This window comes from Labrus mixtus, chromosome 17 (genome assembly GCF_963584025.1).
Source record: "Labrus mixtus chromosome 17, fLabMix1.1, whole genome shotgun sequence".
Taxonomy (NCBI): domain Eukaryota; kingdom Metazoa; phylum Chordata; class Actinopteri; order Labriformes; family Labridae; genus Labrus; species Labrus mixtus.
The window spans coordinates 17445556-17470776 of NC_083628.1; the positions used below are offsets into that span (position 1 = coordinate 17445556).

At 45.7% G+C, this 25221-nt stretch overlaps 1 protein-coding gene across 5 annotated transcripts in view; it reads left to right on the forward strand.

Annotated features, from left to right (window-relative positions):
- The window catches only part of myo5b (myosin VB), a 37611-nt gene that overhangs the window by 676 nt on the left and 11714 nt on the right, over window positions 1–25221 (forward strand). For 2 of the 5 annotated variants that reach the window (XM_061061916.1, XM_061061918.1), the window contains exons 1-26: window positions 1786–2188; window positions 10393–10503; window positions 10983–11154; window positions 11264–11408; window positions 11537–11693; window positions 11984–12127; window positions 12232–12313; window positions 12719–12826; window positions 13085–13194; window positions 13278–13543; window positions 13972–14053; window positions 14991–15131; window positions 15265–15387; window positions 18005–18088; window positions 20009–20143; window positions 20231–20328; window positions 21585–21671; window positions 21886–21997; window positions 22115–22326; window positions 22786–22942; window positions 23206–23445; window positions 23535–23771; window positions 24160–24253; window positions 24576–24721; window positions 24807–24926; window positions 25015–25149. In XM_061061916.1, the coding sequence (XP_060917899.1) occupies window positions 2162–2188; window positions 10393–10503; window positions 10983–11154; window positions 11264–11408; window positions 11537–11693; window positions 11984–12127; window positions 12232–12313; window positions 12719–12826; window positions 13085–13194; window positions 13278–13543; window positions 13972–14053; window positions 14991–15131; window positions 15265–15387; window positions 18005–18088; window positions 20009–20143; window positions 20231–20328; window positions 21585–21671; window positions 21886–21997; window positions 22115–22326; window positions 22786–22942; window positions 23206–23445; window positions 23535–23771; window positions 24160–24253; window positions 24576–24721; window positions 24807–24926; window positions 25015–25149 (3525 nt within the window). In that variant the 5' untranslated portion in view covers window positions 1786–2161. Of the gene's footprint in view, window positions 1–1784; window positions 2189–10392; window positions 10504–10982; window positions 11155–11263; window positions 11409–11536; window positions 11694–11983; window positions 12128–12231; window positions 12314–12718; window positions 12827–13084; window positions 13195–13277; window positions 13544–13971; window positions 14054–14990; window positions 15132–15264; window positions 15388–18004; window positions 18089–20008; window positions 20144–20230; window positions 20329–21584; window positions 21672–21885; window positions 21998–22114; window positions 22327–22785; window positions 22943–23205; window positions 23446–23534; window positions 23772–24159; window positions 24254–24575; window positions 24722–24806; window positions 24927–25014; window positions 25150–25221 lie in introns of those variants that run through there. The other 3 variants (XM_061061914.1, XM_061061915.1, XM_061061917.1) reach the window with 2 other exon arrangements.

The window sequence follows — 25221 nt, forward strand, 5'->3', positions numbered from 1 at the left end:
ACTATCAGCACATTACACAACATCACGATAAGATTTCTCTCCCTCATGTTCTTCATTGACTTCATTTAAGGCCGCTGACATGAGAGAGTCAAACGTAAATGTTCAGATACTCTGCTGTGTGTGTGAGAGAGAGTGTGTGTGTGTGTTTCTCTGTGTGTGTGTGTGTGTGTGTGTCTGTTCATACTCTACATGAACGATAACGATATTTATACCTGTTAGTTACCATGGCAACAGAAATAGAAGCCCTTGACACCCTATGGAAGGTCATTTCTGGTTTAATTGTGAAAAAATACAGCAAACTCCTTCACAGTTACTAAATTGCACAAAATGATTGATGTTTCCGTACAGAACCAAAAAGTTCCCAGGACTTCTGTTTTTGTTGCCGTGGTAACAAATGGGTGTTGATGTCGTCTAATTTTACTTGAATCATGTTAAATATTATAAATCTGGTATCATGATACGTCTCCTTTCTGAAGGCCTCGTGTAGCAGCACGTGAGACTGTAGTTTATGAGTGGTGTTGTCACTCTGCCAGGAAGTCTCAACCCTAACGCTGCCGTTTGATTGGCTCAGTGACAAACACTTGGATCAGGCCGACATGAATCAAGAAAATCACTTCAGATAAAAAAACAAATATTAAAATACGTGAGATATAAAATGTGTGATTATGAAGTATTTATAGATGATGTAGCCTGAAGACTCAGGTGACAACATGCTACGGTAGCCCTGAAGGTCAACTGCAAAAACATTTCATAAAACACAATAACATTTTGTGAAATGCAAAAAGATTTCACTCACTCGCTGTTAAGGGCAGAATGTGAAATCCAGTCTATCCTGTGTAAATGTGTCTCTGAGTCATGACTGTCTACAATGAGTGAGAAGCTCGAGTCCCATTGGCTGTGTTGTTGTCAGAGCCGTGTTTACATGGACAGGACGGCCGGCTCCTCCCCTTGTGTATAAAAGCTGGTTTAGTCAAGAACTAGAGAGAAGAAGAAGAAGAACATACTCACTGGTGTGTCTCTGGAGGAGAGCAGATGCTTCAGTATGGAGGAGGTGTGGCCTAACAGCAGTTTGTTTTGGTTTCAAGATTCTCATTATAAGTTTTTGCGGTCTCCATGAAGCAGAACTTTGAGTTTCTAACTACTTTGTCAGGACGAATTTCCAACTGAAACAGCAAAAAAATAATCACAAAACAGAAGGATCGTTAGCTTTGACAAAGTTTTTTTTAATTGGATGGAAGATGAAAAAAAACAGACATTTAAACGTTTCACGGGACGAGAAAATCAAGTTTTTATTAATATATTATATTAAAATGTTTTATTTTAATATGAACTAATATGGACTTTACGTGAAATAGTTTTGCAGTTGATCTTCAGGGCCTCCGTACCTAGCAGACACCTAGAAGCTCCCACCTGTCACTCATGGAGTTAATAGACTTGTGTTTCTAGTGAATAATATATTTAAAAAAAGTTGCTCCTTTTGGATCGTCAACAGGTTGTTTGGTTTGAGGCTCATTATTGCAGCGGTAAAGTTAAGTAAAATGTTTTATGTGTGAGCTGGGGGGGTCAAAACTAACACTCCAGGATTTATGTTTTGCTCTTCTGTGTGTTGTGATTTTATAAATACTGAAGTCATGATTGATTCATCATTTTTGAGTAGATGCAGCATGCGACCCCTCATGTGCTCTCAGGACCGTTAGTAGGGCTGCGACCCCCATGTTGAGCCCCCGTGCTCTGTGCTGCAGTGCTCTGATTGTCCACTTGGTGTGTGTGTACAGTAGAAACCAGCTCAGGTTGTGTGTGTGTGTGTGTGTGTGGAGGAAGTATCTGTGTGTGTTCTTGTGGATCACTGAACGGGTTTTTAGATCGAAGTGTTTAAAACGGAAACAGCTCCGTCTTTTTACCGGGAAATCTTCCGCTCTCACCGGGAATAACCGGGATAAGGATCGGTGCTGACGTTTGAAACTACACCGAGCGAACTGACCGAAACTCGACCGGGACACCTGCTTGTTCCGGGGAACACCTGTCCGCCTGTACCGGGGGGAATGCGGTCTGAAGTCTTACCTGGTTCGGACAGAAACACCTGGTTTGGGTTATAAAGGACTGTTAATGGGAGCAACAACAGCACGATCGTTATAGTTTGATCGTTCGGGGAGGGGACACGATGTCTGTGAACGAGCTGTACACAAAGGTGAGCCATTCTACCTGAAAACACTCTGACGTCATGCTTTAACACCAGAGGAGTGTGGACCTGTTTTCCATTCCATTCCGTCTCCAAGATCAGCGATTTAACAAACAAGCCAAGTTGCAAACAGCTTCACTTCGACATGCACCAAACCTCATGTAATTTTAGAGGGCTTTTCAGAGTTCAGTCACCTGTCCGTGTGCTGCTCAGTACAGCTGCTCGGCGCATCCACAGTAACAAAAGTCTAAATACGATCATAATAACAGGTCAATGGAGGGTCATATGTGAGCCGAGTGTTTCAGCCCGTTACACAGAGTAACTGTATTAAGTCATTTTTAAAGTTAATCTGATATAAACGTCATTTTACTTTAATTTAACATTTTTGTATATGGAGTTCAACACGGCACCGGGCAGACTGCCGCGGAAATGTAGTACAGATGCAGTTTGTTGGGAAGTTGGATCCCAAATAGACAGTTTGATGTAACAGACATCAGTCTGATGGAATGAGTCAAATGATAAAACGTCAAACAGCAGATATCACACTGTGTTTAGTTGTTAAATATAGTGAAAGATAAAGAAAGATAAAGAAGCATTAGTACATCAGGTATCTCTCTTTCCCTTCTGTGTGTTACACCTGTGCTTCAGGTCAGAGTCCAGACCGCGCAGGCGCAGACTGAGTGACGTGTTTGTTCAGGAAGGAGCCTCTAACTTTGAGCAACAGTTTATAAAAAAAACACAACACCCTGTCATTATTAAAAACTTTGTTCACTTTAATTATTAAAAAAAACTCAGAATCTGATCTCCGAACCAGCTCAGTGTGCCGTCACACTGACGCCATCGTGACGTCATCGTTCTCTAATTGTTATTAATAAAAGTTGTAAAATGTTGTTGTTTCATAAATCCTGATATCAGTCTGTTTGTCCTGCGAGACTCTCAGTCTGCACTAATCCTCTTCCTCCACTCCCTCAGGGAGCTGGACTCTTAAAGCCTCAGATTAAAGAATCCAGAGAGGAGGAGGAGGGGGCTCAACCTGTGGCTCCATCTGTCTGCTCAGGTCTGAGACTCTGATCCTGGTCTGAGACTCTGAAGGCTCCGAGACTCTGCAGGCTCTGATCCTGGTCTGAGACTGTGCAGGCTCTGAGACTCTGCAGGCTCTGATCCTGGTCTAAGACTCTGCAGGCTCTGAGACTCTGAAGGCTCCGAGACTCTGCAGGCTCTGATCCTGGTCTGAGACTCTGAAGGCTCTGAGACTCTGCAGCCTCTGAGACTCTGAAGGCTCAGAGACTCTGCAGGCTCTGAGACTCTGAAGGCTCTGAGACTCTGCAGGCTCGGATCCTGGTCTGAGACTCTGAAGGCTCTGAGACTCTGTAGGCTCAGATCCTGGTCTGAGCTCCAGAACCAGAAGTTTATGTTTGGATGAATGTCTTAAAGTTTGAGGGTCTGACAGAGCAAGATTTTCCTGAATGTGTGTGTCTTTGGGTTCCTGGTTTGTGTTCTGGGAGGTGTTCAGGGACAGTAGGAGTAGAGAGATGCTACAGATTCAGACTCTCATTAAAGTAAAGGTGTTAAAGATGCTACAGTGGTTCAGGTGTTAAAGATGCTGCAGGTGTTAAAGGTGCTGCAGGTGTTAAAGGAGTTACAGGTGTTAAAGATGCTGCAGGTGTTAAAGGAGTTACAGGTGTTAAAGGAGTTACAGGTGTTAAAGGAGTTACAGGTGTTAAAGATGCTGCAGGTGTTAAAGGAGTTACAGGTGTTAAAGGAGTTACAGGTGTTAAAGGAGTTACAGGTGTTAAAGGTGCTGCAGGTGTTACAGATGTTAAAGATGTCTCAGGTGTTACTGGTGTTAAAGGTGCTGCTGGTGCCTCAGGTGTTACAGGTGTTTAAGGTGTCTCGGGTGTTACATGTGTGCTGCTGGTGTCTCAGTTGTTACAGGTGTTACATGTGTTATAGGTGTCTCAGGTGTTAAAGGTGCTGCTGGTGTCGCAGGTGTTACAGGTGTTACAGGTGTCTCAGTTCTCTCAGGTGTGTCTCTGTCACCTTCACCTGTGACTTCCTCTCTCTGTATCAGTAAAAAACTTCCTGTCGTCTGTTAGATCAAAGATCCTACACAGGTACAGGTACACACCCTGCCTTTAGTCTCACAGTGATGTCATCTTGTGAACACATGGTGGGCGGAGCTTCAGGTAAACCTCAGCACTCTGTGGTGAAACCTGAGCCCGCCGTGTCGAGTGTTGTCCTGAGACTTACTCTAGTCCTGACAGTCAGAGAGAAGGGTTCAAAACACACACACACACACACACACACACACACACACACACACACACCGACTTATATCTGATTCTTTTGGGTTTCTGTAAAATGTTCAGACTCGTTTTTCCCCTTTGAACCTGTCTGACTGCTTCACCTGTTTCCTCCACACAGACCCCCCCTCCCCCCTCACAGACACACACACACACACACACACACACACACACACACACACACACACACACACACACACACACACACACACACACACACACACACACACACACACACGCACACACATTGTTTTGCTGCTTTGTCTTCAGGCTTTTGTTCTCTGAGTCCCTCCCCTGGAGAAGATGGTCCAATCATATCACAGCAATTAAGTTTTTTTTTTCAGGCAGATTCTCACAAAAAGTCACCTTTCTTGTTTTTGGTACATAAGAGCAGCTGATTCAGCTCCTGACCTTTGACCTCTGGGCCGTGTTTATGCTTTTGGAGATTTGTTCATGTAAATATCAGACTAATAGTCTGTCTCTATGTGAGCTTTATTGGACTAACAGACCGTCCAACTACAACCAGTCACATTACAACTTTATTTATTTACATGTTAGCAACAGCTAGCAGCTAGCTGAGTCTACTGTAACCAAGCTCTGCAGCCGTCTTCATATTGAATCTGTGATGGCATGATATTGGTGTCCCGATAACAAAGCGCTGTTCTCCCCCGCTGGATCAGCTGATCCCCTCTCTCCTCTGTACCCCCTCTGTGACTACCTCTGAAGACGCTACAGAGGGGGGGTCACTTCCTCCCCCCATTACACCTCCACCACATTCAGACTGAAGGAGAAACATCACAGAGATGTAAATATGGCGGATACTGCTCTAGAGCCTTTTTGGAGTTCGTATATTTAATGTACCTACTTTTGTACGTTCACAATAGCTAAAGTCCGAAAAAAGTGTCTGTTTTACACTCTGCTGTGCCCACACTGTTAGACCCCACGTGGGCCAAGTCTGCTCTGATTGGTCTGCCGATCCGCTCTGTCGTTATTGGTCAGTTGCTCAGCACGCGTCTCGGAAATTTCAACATGAGCTGCTGGGCTTGCCACAACGAGCCAATGGGCTTAGATCACTGATCTCACACTGACAATGACGCCGCACTGACAACATTTTATCGAGGGGGGGCTAGAACCGAGCGTTACATGCAGCTAATGCTACAGCTAACAGGAGGAGGTAGGAGAAGCCACGTTTCCGCGGACTTTGAATTTTTGCACATTTGTGCCTAAACATGCACAGGACACTTGGAAAACACACTAAAGGGCATATGAAACCAGAAAAAGCAGAATATGGGACCTTTAAGAGAACCAAACTTGGACTGTTAGCTCGATCTCTGTTTCCACTGAGAGTCTCAATTCAGTTGTTTAGATTTGACTCTCCATGACCCCGATCCCTGATCCCCCCCAACACACACACACACACACACACACACACACTCCCCCCTCCCGTGGGAACCAGTTTTCTGTGTGTGTGTGTGTGTGTGTGTGTGTGTGGGGGGGGGGGGGGGGGGGGGGGGGGCATCAATAACTTTCAAACAAGCTTCTCCCTGTTTTACATGTGATGATTTGTATTTTTGTGAGTGTGTGACTGCTCTACATATAGACGACATGCTGTGCAGCCATTGGCCGCTGTCTGCCCCAGATTTAGAACAGAGGTCTGCTCTGATTGGCTGTTTGATTATGAATGAACAGTGATGCAGGTTGTGTTTACAGACGAGGTCGCACTCGGCATCTCTGCACATGCTCAGTGTCCCTCTCACTCTCTCTCTCTCTCTCTCTCTCTCTCTCTCTGCACAGTTAATTAAAGCTGCAGCTCATCAGTGAAACATTTACCTGAGACAGGTAACCTGCTACGGGTTGAAAATGTCACATGACTTCCTTAAATTAAAGCATTCACGTTCCACTCACTTTGTTGTGCTTTTAACACACTTCAACAGTTAACCATGTCTCATTCAAGTTTCTCACACTTTATCCACTCATGAAATCAGAAATCAGGTTGTTGTAGCTGCAGACTCTCAGGTTCAGGTTGTTGTAGCTGCAGACTCTCCGGTTCAGGTTGTTGTAGCTGCAGACTCTCAGGTTCAGGTTGTTGTAGCTGCAGACTCTCAGGTTCAGGTTGTTGTAGCTGCAGACTCTCAGGTTCAGGTTGTTGTAGCTGCAGACTCTCAGGTTCAGGTTGTTGTAGCTGCAGACTCTCAGAGTGACAGCAGGTTCAGGTTGTTGTAGCTGCAGCCTCAGGGTCTGAGTAGACATACTGGTTTGTTTTGGAGACTCCGGTTTAACTGGCTCAAGGGACGCTGCTGAGGGAGGGGCTCCTTTAGACCCCTGAGGAGGTGTGTGGCTGACATGCTGCATGTAACGCTTATGGAGCTGTTGAAGTCTAAAATAAGGCGAGCAGGAGAAGAGGAAGGTTACGTCAAGGAGTACCCATCATGACGCCACAGCAGAAGAAGAAACTGAGAGGAGAACTAAAAAACTGTAAATACAGAACAACAGGGGGAAGGCAGAAAGATGAAACGCAGACCGTGTGTCAGTTTAATGATGTTCCTGTTTGTGAGGATGTTTCACTTCCTATCCGTTGACAGAGATTAATAAATCAGTGTTTGAACGCCCTTGATGGGAGCTAGTATGTTCTTTAGTGTAGAGAGTATTTTACTGCTGACACCAAAGCATGCTGATACACGATTGGTCAATATAGCTCCAACTACAAATGTACTACAAACTGGAACCAGAACACTTGACAGTCCAGACCCCCGTTCATAGAGATTACTGAGGAGGAGGAGCATTTTCTCATAGACTTCTATACAATCCTGTTTAAACAATGACAGAATTCACCCACCTTAAAGAAGGAGTCAGTAGAAATGTTTGTAAACATTTAAACGTTTACTGCTTGTAGCTACACTGCAAGCTAACGCACGCTAGCACAAGCTAACCGCCGGTGTTTGTCACCTTCCTGTCCAACAGGATGCAGACCAACTCCACGTCCACGGGTAAAAGACAACACAAGGTTCACCCTTGTTTTAGAACGAGCTTTATCAGCTTGGTGTGACTTCTTCCTGTGTCCAGCAGTGTTGCCCCCTGCTGGACACTAACATAATGCAGGTGTAAGAGAACATCATGTTCTGATGATCTGAGGTGACATCATCATCTTTAGTTTGTTTCATGCAAATCCACTTTCAGTGAAACCAGAGACATTTGAATAACACACACACAGATGAACGCATACTCACACACATACACACAGACGAACACATACACACACACACACACACACACACACACACACGACCTGTGGTGTCTTTCATGTAGTCTGACTGCAGCTGCTGTCAGCTTCAGTTTGCTATGACATCATGAAGCAATATGACATACATGTATAATGTTTATAGTTTATAAATACATGGCGAAGCCAGAACCTTCAGCAGTGATCTTCATCAGGTGAAGATGTTCTGAACATCAGACAAACGAATCACAGCAGAGCAACGTCTCCACCTCGTGTGTATGTTATCTTAAATACAACAAGCAGAGAATAGTGATAACTAAAGTAAAATTCAACTAGGCCCACAGATTATTTCGCTCCACCAACTCACCTAGTTCCACAGTTTAACTGAAACTAGACTGTTGCTAATCAACCCAAAAATCCTATCTACTGTTGGTGTCCATGGTTACCACAGCGCAGACATTTTGTTGTCAATCAATCATTAAAGGAGCAGTATGTAACTCTGACCCCTATTGTTTAAAATGGGTACTGCAGTCTAAATTCTAAACATTGTAGAGAGCTGTCTCCCCCCGCCCCCTCCTCTCTAGAGTCGATGCTCACGCAGGTTACCATGTGGTGGACACTGAAGCTAGTGATGGGAAAAGCAGTTCTTTTCAGTGCACTGAATCAGTAGAATCAGTTCAGTAAAGTGATTCGTTCAAAAGATTCGTTCACCGAATCGTTCAGTACTTCTCCGCAGCTCTGTCTGTGAATCAGAATTTAATAAGCTGAAACACGGCCGAACGTTTAGTTCTGTTCACGATCGTACTGAGAACAGCCGGTGGTGAATAATAAGCCAATGAGCTGAGAATTTAGTTGGATAAAGTTACAGTTTGCAAACTGAAAGCTGCTAAAACAATCACATTCATTTTCCCCGACCGTTCTGTTCAGTACGTTCAGTTCGTTCACTGAACGAGAGCTCCGCTCTTCCTCTCAGTCAGTGATTCACGTCGCAGCTCTCGTTCAGTTCGTTCAGTGATTCACGTCGCAGCTCTCGTTCAGTTCGTTCATTGATTCACGTCGCAGCTCTCGTTCAGTTCGTTCAGTGATTCACGTCGCAGCTCTCGTTCAGTTCGTTCAGTGAACGAACTGAACGAGAGCTGCGCCTCCGAGTCACTCTCTTCCTCTCAGTACGTTCAGTGAACGAAACACTGACTGAAAGTGAACGAGCGAGACTGCTCGACGACCGAGTCACCAGCCTCAGTCATGCACACGCACGCACGCACGCACGCACACACACACACACACACACACACACACACACACACACACTGTACTGACTGAGGAGAGGAGGGAGGGCGGGCTTTGAGTGACTCTTACGGTCTAGAGAGAGAGACATGAGACGGGAGAGAGGAGAGCACAACTGAAGTTGAGAAATGAACGACTCTTTTCAGTAAGTGATTCAGTGCAGTTCGTTCACCCAGATGATTCGTTCGTTTTGAACGAATCGTTCACGAACTACACATCACTAACTGAAGCTTCAGTGTTTATCCAGCTCTGCATCGGTCTGTAAACCTTTCTGTGTTCTAACCTCTCTCCATTTTTCAATAGCATCTCCAATATTGATCCTAGTTTGAGCACGTTTCTGCTCGTGGAGCTTATTAGAAACATGCAGAGGCTTTTTAGGTCGGGTACAATCACTTCTATCTGAAACACTTCTCTTGCCCGCTTCCATCACTGTAACACCTGTTGGTTTGACCTGATAACTGCTCTCATATCTGACAAACCGAGGGGCGTCCAAAACGGCCGTGTGGGGGTGCCTTAAAACCGCCTACCTTCTCTGGTCCAAACAAATCCAGAGCATTCAGGACCAGAATCTAAAGTTAGAAGGAGGACATACTGGCTGCTGCATTGTTGTCAGAGAAGCCAGCACTTCAACATAGAATGTTTCCTTAATGTCTGATCAGATAGTAAGGTCACTTTATCATTTCACTCACTACACATCTTACTGATTGGACCTTTAATCTAACAGATCCTCCGTGCTGTTCATACCACAGAGAATAAACCATGTTTCTATCATTCTCCAGTTTGTGTCAGTATCAGATAACAATGATGGCTACATGTTAGTGTAAAATTAGTCAGTCTAGCATTGGGAAACTCTCTGACTTGTACGAACTAATCTAACAGCAACATAAACCTTGACTGATGTGAAGACACACCCCCTCTGCTCATTTGTGTCTGTGTTGTTTCAGTGAATCAGAGTATGTTGTAAAGCCTGTGTTCTGTTGACTCAGCATCTTCAGATAATCCTCTCACCGCCTGTCAGAGATGATCTCATCTGTGATAAACGGAAAAACCTCAAGAAGAAAACAGCTTCAGTCCGGGTCTTTGTGTTGCACATGCCTCACCATGACGACCAAAACAACCACAAACTCTTCTTCTCACTTTTGTGTTCGATCATAAAAATATCTCATTTTGAACGATATAAACAGAACAATCATTGGCTTCACTGAATATCAAATGTGCCTGCAGTAACCTGGTCAGACCTGAGACGTGGTTGCTATCTAAGATTATGTATATGAAGTGGGCGTGGCCACAGTGATGTCACCTTTTGATTTGACCATATTTGGACAAATGGGTGGAGCTGGAGAGCATGCACGCCAGAAGTTTATAATAAGCACTAATAATCTGTGTGTGTGTGTGTGTGTGTGTTTCAGTACACGCGGGTGTGGATCCCGGACGCTGACGATGTGTGGAAAGCTGCAGAGATCGTCAAAGACTACAAAGATGGAGATCCTGTTCTTCACCTCAAACTGGAGGATGAGATGGTCAGAAGTCACCTTTAATATCATTAATTACACGTTTATTAATCTGTCAGTAACGCAAACACCTTATAATGTCAATACACTGATTTATTTAACAACATGTTTGTTACCATGACGTCAGTCAGTCTTTCTCACCTGAAAACATTATAAAAATACAAACCAGAACTTTATTTAAAACCATTTGGTTTGTGTTTATAATGACTCTCTGATTGTGTGTTCTCTGAGATTTGTTTGGATTGATCCTGTATTGATCCTGTTTTGAGCTTGTTTTGATCATGTTTTGATCCTGTATTGATCCTGTCCTGATCCTGTTTTGAACCTGTATTGATCCTGTCCTGATCCTGTCCTGATCTTGTTTTGAACCTGTATTGATCCTGTCCTGATCCTGTCCTGATCCTGTATTGATCCTGTATTGATCCTGTCCTGATCCTGTTTTGATCCTGTATTGATCCTGTATTGATCCTGTTTTGCTCATCGTTCAGCCTCTGGAGTACGCGGTGGGTCCTAAGTCGAACCCGCTCCCGTTCCTTCGTAATCCGGACATCCTGGTGGGAGAGAATGACCTGACGGCGCTCAGTTACCTGCACGAGCCCGCTGTCCTGCACAACCTCAGGGTTCGATTCATCGAGTCCAACCACATCTACACGTACTGCGGTCAGTCACACACCTGTCCTCGGCATCCATTGTTTATTTATTGTATGTTGTCAGGAGTATTTGAATAACATTTAAGATCAGATCAGATGATGTCATGATGTGTGTGCAGGCATTGTGCTGGTGGCCATCAACCCGTACGAGCAGCTGCAGATTTATGGTGAGGAGGTGATCGAGGCGTACAGCGGGCAGAACATGGGTGACATGGACCCTCACATCTTCGCTGTGGCTGAGGAGGCGTACAAACAGATGGCCAGGTATCAAACACAGGCAGGATATGATGTCATCAGTTTAACACCTTGATGTCTATGTGGAGACTTTTGATTAAAGTTTGACTTTATTTTGAAAGTTCAAACCCTTCCTGTTTGTGTGTGATTATCTGCAGAGACGAGAGGAATCAGTCGATCATCGTTAGCGGAGAATCCGGAGCAGGAAAGACGGTTTCTGCAAAGTACGCCATGAGGTTCTTCGCCACGGTGGGAGGCTCAGCGAATGACGCCAACGTGGAGGAGAAGGTGCTCGCCTCCAGCCCCATCATGGAGGTCAGTGTTTATAACGCTCTGACTTTAACTGCACGTTCATGATGTCCAACCTCTCGCTTTGACTGTACGTTGATCACGCTCCAGCCTCTCGCTCTAACTGTATGCTGATGATGCTCATACCTCTCGCTTTAATTGTACGCTGATGACACTCTGACCTCTCGCTTTAACTGTACGTTGATGACGCTCACACCTCTCACTTTAACTGTATATGTTGATGATGCTCTCACTGTCACATTATGTAGATGATCCTCTAACTGTCACGTTATGATGCTGTGCTCTGTGCTCATCAGGCGATAGGAAACGCTAAAACCACAAGAAACGACAACAGCAGTCGTTTTGGAAAATACATCCAGATTGGATTCAGCCGACAATACCACATCATTGGCGCCAACATGAGAACCTACCTGCTGGAGAAGTCTCGAGTCGTGTTTCAGGTCAGTCTGTCTCCACCTACAGTACATTTTTAGCAGCATTTTTATACAGTTTTAGCTGTAATAAGGTAAAGAGGGTATTTTTAACCCTCAGTGTTGTCTGACAGGCGGTGGACGAGAGGAACTATCACATCTTCTACCAGCTGTGTGCTTCAGCCAGTTTACCTGAGTTCAAAGACCTGGGCCTCAGTGAGTACACCTGTTTGTGTCTACCTGCTGTCAGCACTATCAGGTGTTCATAAATATCCTCAGACTGTAACAGGAAGTTCAGCAGATTATAAACAACACCAAAGGTGCTGGACCAACAACATGAATGATGTTGGTAGTTGATGCAGGATTAAGGATCAGACAGCTGAAGAAACAGTGAAAAATAAATTCATCAGAATAAATCCAGGTGATGAGAGCTCTGATTAAAGCTGGTTTGTGACATCCTGAGGTCCTGAAAGTTAAAGCTGCGATTTCATGTTTTGACATGAAATATGATGCAGCTTTTATTGCACAACAACTGAAAGATAAAAAGCAATAAATAGAGATATTATAAAACAGAATCTTTTATAGATGCATGTTTACGACGCATTGTGTCTCTGTGTTCAGCCAGTGCCGAAGATTTCACCTTCACATCTCTGGGCGAGAACATCTTCATCGAGGGAGTGAACGATGCAGAAGACTTCAAAAAGACCAGAGAAGCCTTCACTCTGCTGGGTGAGGACACACACACACACACACACACACACACACACATACACACAGGCGCACACACACAGGAGGACACACACACACAGGAGCACACACACATAGGAGGACACACACACACAAACAGAAGGACACACACAGGAGGAAACAGACACACACACACATACAAACAGGAGGGCACACACACACACACACACACAGGAGGACACACACACTGTACTATACTATGTGTGTTACATGTGTGTGTTACATGTGTGTGTGTTTCAGGTGTGAAGGAGAGCAGTCAGATCAGCATCTTTAAGGTGGTCGCCTCCATCCTTCATCTTGGAAATGTTGAGATCTGCTCCGAGCGAGATGGAGAGTCCTGCCACATCTCAGTAGGTTGCCATGTTTACAGCTACAGTTCATCAGGTGACCGTGTGTGTTCACCCTCTAACAGGTGTGTGTTTGTGTGTCACAGAGGGACGACCCCCATCTGCAGCACTTCTGCAGGCTGCTGGGGGTGGAGCAGAAGCAGATGGAGCACTGGCTCTGTCACAGGAAGTTGGCGACCAGCGCTGAGACGTACGTGAAGAAGATGTCGAGCAAACAGGCGACAAATGCCTGCAACGCGCTCGCCAAACACATCTACGCCCGAATGTTCGACTGGATCGTGGAACACATCAACATGTCGCTGCAGACCTCGTCCAAGCAGCACTCGTTTATCGGCGTCCTCGACATCTATGGGTAAGACAGATGCCGTCAACCCTGCAAGTCTGGATCAAACATTTGTAACTTAATACTTAAATATTTTTGTCTGTTCACACTTCGACTGAACTTTTAACCATGTCATTAGAGACCTGCTGTATGCTGTGCACAGTCTGTCTCCATAGACTGTGCAACAACTTTTTTTTTTGTCACCTTAAGTTTGACATTTTGTTTGCCGCCATCTTGTTTAAAAAGCCAGAAGTGACTCCTCCCTCTCTTCCAAATATGGTCATAGCTAGCTGGGTTAGTTTGTAAATCACCTGGGATAGATAGAGAGATAGTTAACAGCAGATTTTTTAACAAATGCTACTTGCTTAAAAGAGAACTATAAACTTCTGATTTATGTCTCAGTGTTTGATGATGATGATGATGATGATGACGATTACAATGCGTTTGATGTTTTGCAGGTTTGAGACATTCGAGGTGAACAGTTTTGAGCAGTTCTGCATTAACTATGCTAATGAGAAGCTCCAGCAGCAGTTTAACTCTGTGAGTGTGGATCTAATGACCTGAAATTACCTTTATGAACGTTTGTCTCCTCTGTCTGTGTTAGTGTTAGCATCATGCTGCTTTTCTCTTTATATACCATTACCCCCCATATTAAATGTACGATTGTATAACGTCTTCATTACGGATGGACATGCTTGTGACCATGAGGTGACACAGTATTTGAGGTGTGAGAGAATCATAGCATGCTGATGACGCTCTCACTTTAACTGTATGCTGATGACGCTGCAACTTTAACTATATGCTGATGACACTATCACTTTAACCGTATGCTGATGACACTATCACTTTAACCGTATGCTGATGACACTGTCACTTTAACCGTAAAATGCTGATGACACTATCACTTAAACTGTATGCTGATGACGCTATCACTTTAACTGTATGCTGATGACGCTCTCACTTTTACTGTATGCTGATGACACTATCACTTAAACTGTATGCTGATGATGCTATCACTTTAACTGTATGCTGATGACACTATCACTTTTCATGTATGCTGATGACACTATCACTTTAACTGTATGCTGATGACGCTATCACTTTAACTGTATGCTGATGACACTATCACTTTTCATGTATGCTGATGACACTAGCACTTTAACTGTATGCTGATGACGCTCTCACTTTTACTGTATGCTGATGACACTATCACTTAAACTGTATGCTGATGACACTATCACTTTTCATGTATGCTGATGACACTAGCACTTTAACTGTATGCTGATGACACTCTCACTTTAACTGTATGCTGATGACGCTATCACTTTAACTGTATGCTGATGACACTATCACTTTTCATGTATGCTGATGACACTAGCACTTTAACTGTATGCTGATGACGCTCTCACTTTAACTGTATGCTGATGACGCTCTCACTTTTACTGTATGCTGATGACACTATCACTTTGGTCCTCAGCACGTGTTTAAGCTTGAGCAGGAGGAGTACATGAAGGAGCAGATCCCCTGGACTCTCATAGACTTTTATGATAATCAGCCTTGCATCGACCTGATTGAGGCTCGACTCGGCATCCTGGACCTGCTCGACGAAGAGTGTAAAGTAAGACTGCTGATGGTTAATTTCCTTAACTCTCTGAATTGAACTATGTGAAGCAGAATTCAACTGATGGTTTGGTTATTCAGAACACATCATCTCCACCTTCAGGTGTTTTATGGACCACTTTTTGTTTCAGGTGCCGAAGGGGACAGAACAGAACTGGGCCCAGAAGCTCTACAAGCAGCACTCCAGCAGCGCTCACTTCCAGAAACCTCGAATGTCCAACATCTCCTTCATCATCATTCACTTCGCTGACATGGTAAGAAAGCTTTTTTTTACACTTAACTCCCCTTTAATGTGATCGTAGTTTGGTTTGAGAGACAAACTCACTGCAAACAGAGCCTGCTGATAACTCAAGTTCAAGTTCAAGTTTTCTTAGTATTCAAGTCCTTTTATAGCCATTTCAACAATAAAGTTGATAGGAATTTGTCTTGGTGTGCTCACATATATCAGTGGTGGGGGTGTCAGTGGTGATGTTTCCAGCCTTCCTGAAGATTCTGGTGTTGTAGTGTGAGGCTATGGTAGGCAGACTGCAGCCAATGATCCTGGAGGCTCTGCTCACTACTTTCTCTGTCTGTTGTTTATCCTGGCTGGTCATGTTGCCATACCAGGACAGGATAGAGAAGGTCAGCACGCTTTCTATGTCTGCTCAATAGAAATGAGTCATACCTTTCTGGCTAACCCTGAATTTCCTCAGCTGACGGAGGAAGTAGAGTCTTTGATGGGCTTCGCTAACAATAAGACTGATCAAAGTCAAAGTCAAAGTCAACTTTATTGTCAATTTCAAAATATGCCAGACATACAGTGGAATCGAAATTGCGTTTGTCTCCGTCCCGCGGTGCAATACAACCAAAATAAGGTAAAAAGATAAGGTAAAATAGATAAAATAAAATGAGGTAAAAATAAGATAAATAATATTTACAGTAATAAATTCTAAATTGTGCAAAATGGTAAATAAAATAAATAAAATGCAATTTTAAGAAAAAGTAAACTTGTGCAATATGTGCAATGTGCAGTAACTGATTGTACTTTTGAGATGTTAGCTTCAGAGTTATTAGTCCAGAGTTCTGTAAACTTGTGCAATGTGCAGTAAACTGAGTGTACTTTTGAATAGTTAGCTTCAGAGTTATTAGTCCAGAGTTCTTGGTGGCAAACGGGAGGGGGTTTCAACGTCCAGTGTTCGTGGGGGCAGAGGGGGGGGAGGGGGGGGGAGGGGGGGGGAGGAGGAAGAGAGGGGAGAGAGTTAAGCTTCCTGACAGCTTGGTGGAAGAAGCTGTTTCCCAGTCTGGTGGAGCCGGCCCGCAGGCTGCGGTACCGTCTCCCCGATGGCAGGAGGCTGAAGAGGCTGTGTGAGGGGTGGGTGGGGTCACGCACAATGCTGGTTGCTTTGCGGGTGAGGCGGGTACCGTAGAGGTCCAGAAGAGAGGGGAGTGGGACACCGATAATCCGTTCAGCAGCCTTCACTGTGCGCTGCAGGGTCTTGCGGTTGGCAGCAGTGCAGCTCCCAAGCCACACAGTGATGCAGCTGGTCAGGATGCTCTCGATGGTGCCTCTGTAGAAGGAGCACATGATGGTTGGGGGGGCTCGTGCTCTCTTCAGCTTGCGGAGGAAGTAGAGGCGCTGCTGGGACTTCTTGGCCAGTGATGTGGTGTTGGTTGTCCAGGAGAGATCCTCACTGATGTGAACCCCCAGGAACTTGGTGCTGCTCACTCTCTCCACAGCAGCACCGTCGATGGTCAGTGGGGATTTAGGAGTGGGGACTCTCCAGAAGTCAACAACAACCTTCCCTTACGGCAAGAGTGGCTTCGTTGGTTCTCCGTCGAGGGGAAAGATGTCCGTTGATGTCCTTTCGTTGCAGGACGGAATAAGACCGTTATCTTTCTGATAATCTGTTATAGCCTAACGCTCTCCGAGAAACTGAGATGCGTTCACTGGACAATCCGAGCTCAGAATTTGGAACACTGCCGGCCGCGGATTACCTGCGCGCCAAAACTTAAAACAAAGGAAGATTGTTGCAGGAAACAGGAGGTGAGCTTTGGTCTCCGAGCACTTCAAGTCAGCGCGTGGTAAGAGATTGAACGAGGGGAGTCTCAGAGTTTTATCACCTGGCCGCCTTCCTGTGGGGTCTCCCTCAGGTTCCGGTCCCCCCTTTACGTCACACGTAGGTGTGAAGTACCGCAGGGAATTCTGGGATAAAGAGTCCTCTTTGTGATCTCAATAAATAACTCAAAGGCACAGACTGTCCTAAGCCTGCGTGGCCCAACACAACCTTGGGGGCCCCAGTGCTCATGACGGTGGTTTTTGATGTGCTGCCGCCGACCCGCACTGTCTGAGGCCTCTCGCTGAGGAAGTCCAGTAGCCAGTTGCACAGGGAAGTGCTGAGCTTCTTTGTTCCGGTCCCATGAGAGGGACTGGTGTATGGTGGTACCTAAGAAGCGGAAGGAGGAGAGCCTCTCAACCTGGCCGTTGATGAGGGGGAGATGTTTGGCTGCCTTTTTTCTAAAGTCAACTATGAGCTCTTTGGTTTTAGATGTATTGAGGATTAGGTTGTTGTCCTCATACCACCTCACCAGCTGTTCTACTTCACTCTGGTAAACAGATTCATCACCATTGTGGTATCATCTGCACATTTTAATAGTTTGACTGATGTTGAATGGGATAAACAGTTGTTGGTATAAAGAGAGTATAAAAGAGGAGACAGGACACACCCTGTGGGGCGCCGGTGTTAAGAACCCTGGTTGATGACACATGATTATGAATTTTAACATATTGTTTCCTACAGGACAGGAAGTTCAGGATCCATTGACACAGTACAGCATTTATACCTATTTTCTACCTGTGTGACATTGTGTTCACTGACCTTCTTTTCTCCTCAGGTGGAGTATCAGTGTGAAGGTTTCCTGGAGAAGAACAGAGACACGGTGTACGATGAACAGATCAACATCCTGAAGGCCAGTCAGGTATGTCTCAGTCCACACGACAGGATCATCTTTAATAAACATGTTGTAAACTCATATGCATGTAGAGAGTCCCTCACGTCTTCAGACGTAGAGATGAGAGAAAGAATCTCTTTAAATTTCATTCAAACAGAAAACTGCAGCTTCATCAGTTTGTTTTCAGCTTCACAACAAATGGAGGATCGTGGGTTTTCTGATTTGTTGGATTTGATTAAAAACACAGAAACTGACGTGATGGAAATAAAGCATTAAGCTCAACCTGCAGATACATAAAAACCATCAATAGGTTAAATAATACAGTCAAATACAGAGTCAAATAGAGAGTACATGTTTACAGGTTTATGTAGTTCTTAGTGTTAGAGCTGCTGGTTACTCTGGGTTCAGATCAAACTGGATCTTTTATCTTCAATTCTATAAAAAGTTCCTCAGTTTGTGATTCACAGAAATGATGAAGCTTTAAATACATCTGAGCTTGGAAAGGATTTCCTTCCTCTCTTCTCCCTCAGCAGAGCTCGTTAGCTTGTTAGCTTGTTAGCTTGTTAACTTGTTTCACGAAGTTGAGATAGTGGAACATTAATAATATCCACATCATGATTTAAATGTTGACCTTTGACCTGTGTCAACACCAGAGAGAAACTTTGTTCAACAGCTCGTCAACACAAAGCACCACACTTCAGTTTGACCACCTTCAAAATAAAAGCACCACACTTCAGTTTGACCACCTTCAAAATAAAAGCACCACACTTCAGTTTGTCCACCTTCAAAATAAAAGCACCACACTTCAGTTTGACCACCTTCAAAATAAAAGCATCATATGTTATAATGTCTACAAGGGGAAGCTGAAACTGACAGAGCAAAGAAGGAAATATTTAATGGATGCAGTGTGGACATCTAGCATCTGATGCTGCACGATGTGACGTCACATGCTGTTAGGACATGGTGTGAGAGACTCATTCAGATTGTTTCACAGAGATTGGACCAAAGTTTCTGTCAGAGTAAGTGAAATGTCCTCCACCTCCTCCTCGTCCTTGTCCTCATCCTCCTCCTCATGCCCCCCCCCCCCCCCCCCCCCCCCCCCCGCTCTTCTTCTTCGGTCGATCATGAAATCATTGAGGCGTGTAGTCTGGCTCAGCATATGAAGGGTGATGAAGAATTGGGTCAGAGCTGTTGTGTTTGTTCACTCATCGTTCAGATCTCATCACTGTGAGCCTGTAGCCCGTTCAGAGCGCCGTTTCAAGCCGTGATATTTACGCCCCTGTGACGTTACTCCTTCAGTCTGAATGTCGTGGAGGTGTAATGAGGGGATGAAGTGACCCCCCCAGAGGAGGTTACAGAGGAGAGAGAGGATCAGCTGAGTCAGCGGGAGAGAACAGCGCTGTGTGTGTGTGTGTGTGCATGTTTGACTATGTGTGTATGTGTAGCTCCTGCAATGCCTTAAACCAATGTGACCTCTCAGACTGGGATGCCGATAAAAAGCTGTTTCTGAATCATGAATGTACAAAGATGTGATGACTGCTGAGATTAGTTACGGAAAGGCAGTCTGAAAAGGACGACAGAGTCCTTTTCAGACTGTTACCTACAAGTCCGACAGAGATTAAAGCGCGTCCCTCACACACACTGAACATGTCCGTCCTCGTCCTTTGGTGCTGCATGTATGAACTCAAACTTCTGAATCTGTTGGACACTGTGCAGTGTGATGGAGGAGGGGGAGGGGGAGGGGGGAGAAGTGTGAAAGCCCCATTCTGTAAAGTGTCAGGAGTTCCTGTGTGACGGAGGCTTTAAATTCTGATTTCTTTCCTCTGAAGTCTTTATTAGTTTAATGTGGCTGTGTTGAAAACTAAATTCTGATTGGTTGGATTATTTCTTGTAAATGAATGATGGTGACCTCACAGCCCGATCAACATGGCCGCCTGTTTCTCTCAGTTCCAGCTGGTAGCTGATCTGTTCCACGAGAAGGATGATGCCGCCCCCTCGAAGTCGTCCAGAGTGAACGTCCGAGCGGCGAAGAGCGTCCCCAAGGCGCCCAACAGAGAGCACAGGAAGACGGTGGGACACCAGGTGAGCTCACAGTGACCCCTGCAGGACGCTGCAAGGACCCACAGTCAGACTCAGAGTTTAATGGTGTCCATGTTTGTGTGTTTTCAGTTCCGCAGCTCCCTGCACCTCCTCATGGAGACTCTGAACGCCACCACGCCTCACTACGTCCGCTGCATCAAACCCAACGACGAAAAAGAGGCCTTCTCGTGAGTCCTGCTGAAATTTTGATTATTTCACTCAGCTTCAGAGTTCACTTAGATAGATGAACAGCAGGGGGAGCTATTTCTCAAAGTCTGTGCCTTTAAATGACGCAGAAGATGAAGTTGTTCTGAATGTCCGGTCTGTCTAACCTCTCTCCATTTTTCAAAAGCATCTCCAATATTGATCCTAGTTTGAGCACGTTTCTGCTCGTGTAGCTTATTAGAAACATGCAGAGGCTTTTTAGGTCGGGTACAATCACTTCTGTCTGAACCACTTCTCTTGTCCGCTTCCATCACTGCAACACCTGTTGGTTTGACCTGATAACTGCTCTCATATCTGGCAAACCGAGGGGCGTCCAAAACAGCCGTGTGGGGGTGCCTTAAAACCGCCTACCTTCTCTGGTCCAAACAAATCCAGAGCATTCAGGACCAGAATCTAAAGTTAGAAGGAGGACATACTGGCTGCTGCATTGTTGTTAGAGAAGCCAGCACTTCAACATAGAATGTTTCCTTAATGTCTGATCATATAGTAAGATCACTTTATCATTTCACTCACTACACATCTCACTGATTGGACCTTTCATCTTTGTCATTTCCACTCAGAGAGACCTTTTAGTTACAGAGGACACACCACACTGCATTCATAACAACAGATCTTACTGCCTGCTGCATTAATCAGATAGTTTGTGTCACGTTGGTGTTTAAATAATTAGTTTGAAGCCAACACAACGTTTGTATATCATAAACAGACTGTGCAGTCTGTCCGATGTTTTCCGGCTGTTTGTGACAGACCATCATTGTTTGCTGAACTCTGTGTGTCAGGGAGGTGAAATTAAATCACAGTCACATGTTAGTGAGTCTCTGCTAGCAGCTAACAGTCAGCTGAACTGTCTGTCCTCACGCTGGGATGTCGAGGAGGACGACAAGGTAGGAGGAAGGTTCTCTGACCGACCTGAAACTATGATTCTAAACTGACACAGACTAGTTAAACAGACCAGTTAAACGGTCTGATTTAAGACCAGTAAACAGACCAGTTAAACGGTCTGATTTAAGACCAGTAAACAGACCAGTTAAACAGACCAGTTAAACAGACCAGTAAACAGTCTAATTTAAGACCCGACACAGACCAGTAAACAGACCAGTTAAACAGTCAAAATTAAGACCCGACACAGACCAGTAAACAGACCAGTTAAACAGTCTGATTTAAGACCAGTAAACAGACCAGTTAAACAGACCAGTTAAACGGTCTCCTGTCTGTGCAGGTTCGACTCGAGGCGAGCCGTGCAGCAACTTCGAGCCTGTGGCGTCCTGGAGACCATCCGGATCAGTGCAGCCGGGTACCCGTCCAGGTGAGTCCTCGTCCATCTTTTCAATGTTTTTATATCCTGAGTTATCCTCCTGAAGTTAGTTTCAGTCGGAGGACTCACAGATCATGAGTCTGCAGAAACAGGAAGTGAACTGGTGTTTGTTACACACCTGTTGATCACCTGAACACATGAATCTGTTTATGTGACTGACTGTCACACAGACTGAAACAGAAGAAACCTGTGTCTTTGTCTCCAGGTGGACGTACCCAGACTTCTTCAGCAGGTATCGAGTTCTGCTGAAGAAATCCGACATGATGTTATCAGACAAGAAGCAGGTGTGTCGAAACCTGCTGGAGACTCTGATCAAGGTGAACGGCACTGACATCGTCCTTTAGGGCTGATATTCAGATATTACTTTAGAATTACTGCATAAACAATAATCATTTAATACAGGATGTTTTTTATCAAATCCTTCTGTGTCCCAGGAGCCCGACATGTTCCAGTTTGGAAAGACCAAGATCTTCTTCCGGGCGGGGCAGGTGGCGTACCTGGAGAAGCTCCGGACCGATAAGTTCCGCGCGGCTTGCATCAAGATCCAGAAGACGGTCCGAGGGTGGCTGCAGAGGGTTCGATACCGCAAGATCCGAAAGTCCGCCATCACCATACAGAGATACGGCCGAGGATACCTGGCCCGCAGGTGAGCCCGGCCTCCTCACTATCCTCGTTCCCCTGAGATGTTGGTGCTGTCACAATACCAGGATTTAAACTCTCACATTAGGCCCCTCCCCCACAGCCTGAGATATTACTATAACCACGCCTCCATGACACTATCGAGCCGTTAAATGATTTACGTTAAGCTGGACTCCTTCAACACTTTTAGATAAACTACATTTATTTATCAGACAGGTGAGGAAGAGAAGGAGGCCGTCACATATAACAAACACTGATTTAGTAACATACGACCATTGGCATCTTCGGGATTCATGTGACGAACTGCTTGAATGCAGCACATAAATCCCCGTGTTGCCACAATAAATCACAATGTTGCCTTTTGTACAAAAACACTGGGTAACTTTGTTCACATATTTGTGTAACATGTTCCCATGATGCAGTGATGCAGGCTGACTAACAGGTCTCTGATGTTTGTCCTCTTCAGGTACGCAGAGTTCCTGCGTCTCAGTCGAGCGGCGCTCATCTGTCAGAAACAGTACCGCATGGTGAGAGACAGACGGGCGTTCCTGAGGGTGAGACAGGCCGTGGTGACCATCCAGGCCTACAGCCGAGGGATGTACACACGCAGGATATTCAAGGAGGTACGCACACACACGCACGCACGCACGCACGCACACACAGACACAAACACAAACACAAACACACACACGCACACACACACATACTCACACACACACGCACACACGCACACACACACACAAACACACACACGCACACACACACACAAACACACGCACGCACACGCACACACACATACACGCACACACGCACACACGCACACACACACACACACACACAAACTCTCTCCCTCCTCTTCATCCCTCTCTCTCTCTCTCCTCTTCAGTTCCTCCTGCACCACAAAGCGATGATCATCCAGCGCAGCGTTCGCGGCTGGTTGGCGAGGAAGAAGTTCCAGCGAGCGCGTAACGCCGCCGTCATCATCCAGTGTGCGTTCAGACGAACGCGGGCGAAGAAGCAGCTGCAGCAGCTAAAGATCGAGGCCCGCTCCGCCCAACATCTGAAGAACCTCAACTCAGGCATGGAGAACAAGATCGTACAGCTGCAGAGGAAGATGGACGATCAGGTACGCACACGCACACGCACACACACACACATTACCTGTACGTATTCAGCGTTACGACCTCTACATGCCCTCCCTGTCGTCTGTTTCAGTCCAAAGGGTACCGCAATCAGAACGAGCAGCTAGTGCAACAGAACTCCGGCCTGGGCCTGGAGGTGAACAAGCTGCAGAAACAGCTGGAGCTGATGAAGAGTCAGCAGGTAGAAGGAGGCCAGCTGCTGTCTCTGCAGGAGGAGCTGGAGAGGCTGAGGGAGGAGCTGAAGGACACCAACGCTGAGCGGAAGAGGATGGAGGAGGAGCACGGCTCGGAGAAACTCACGCTCCAACAGGTGAGAGCGTGGAGCAGCTTTATCCTCGTACTGTGATCATGTGATCACTGCATGCACTGAGCCACACACACCTGCACGTCCAGCATGGCTATAAGAAAGAGAGATAAAATCTGAACTGTTACTGAGCCTTCAGGTGATCTGGTTTTATTTTAAAGGTGCAATTTGGAACCTCTGCTGTTCAAAGACTTTAAATCAAAACTATAACACAAGAAGAAGTTTGATGATATCATAAAGTCATGTGGGATTATGGGAGCTGTTGTCTTTATGAAGACTTACAGACGACCAGCGTATGTTTGGATAAATGAGCCCTTAAACATCATAAACTAAGTGTGTATAATAACAGAGAGCACGATCAGGTGTGTGACGGTGTTTCCTGTCTCCTCCTCAGAGGGTGAAGGAGCTGGAGACAGAAAACGGTCTCCTGAAGAGCGAGAAGGAGGAGCTTAACCAGAGGATCCTGCAGCACTCACAGAGCTCTGAAGGTGAGGTCCAAGTCTGACCTGTAAACGAGTCTGAAACTCTAAATGTAAACTAAATGTGATCATCTTACCGTGTGTGTGTGTGTGTGTGTGTGTGTGTGTGTGTGTGTGTGTGTGTGTGTGTGTGTGTGTGTGTGTGTGTGTGTGTGTGTGTGTGTGTGTGTGTGTGTGTGTGTGTGTGTGTGTGTGTGTGTGTGTGTGTGTGTGTGTGTGTGTGTGTGTGTGTGTGTGTGTGTGTGTGTGTGTGTGTGTGTGTGTGTGTGTGTGTGTGTGTGTGTGTGTGTGTGTGTGTGTGTGTGTGTGTGTGTGTGTGTGTGTGTGCCAGTGGACGGCAGCAATGCGTCTCAGAGGGAGGCGTCTCTGCAGACCGAGCTGGATGCGGAGCGTCAGCGTTACCAGAACCTCCTCAAAGAGTTCTCCAGGCTGGAGCAGAGATACGACAACCTGAAGGAGGAAGAGTCTCTGAGCAAGGTGGGAGATACTCCGCCTCACAGCCACGCATTTAACCTATCATACCTCATATTGTAATATTAACTCCGCCCCCGTCATGGTCCAGTTCCAGCCTGGCCACAGGAGGAACCCGTCCAATCAGAGCAGCCTGGAGTCGGACTCCAACTACACGTCCATCTCCACCTCGGAGGTGGGAGACACAGAGGACGCCATCCAGCTGGTGGAGGTGAGTCGGTTAGAAGGGATGAATGAGGGTGGGGTCTGCAAGGGGGCGGGGCTTACCTGAGTGTGACGCTGTGTCTCTACCTGAGCAGGAGATGGGCGTGGAGAAGGCAGCGATGGACATCAGTCTGTTCATGAAGCTGCAGAAGAGAGTGAGAGAGCTGGAGACGGAGAGGAAGAGGCTGCAGCTCAGCGTGGACAAGATGGAGGAGCTCAACAAGCGCAAGGTCGCTCTTCAGTATCTATATGTTTATGTTTATATTATATTTATACAATGAATCAACTATCTGGGGTGGAGG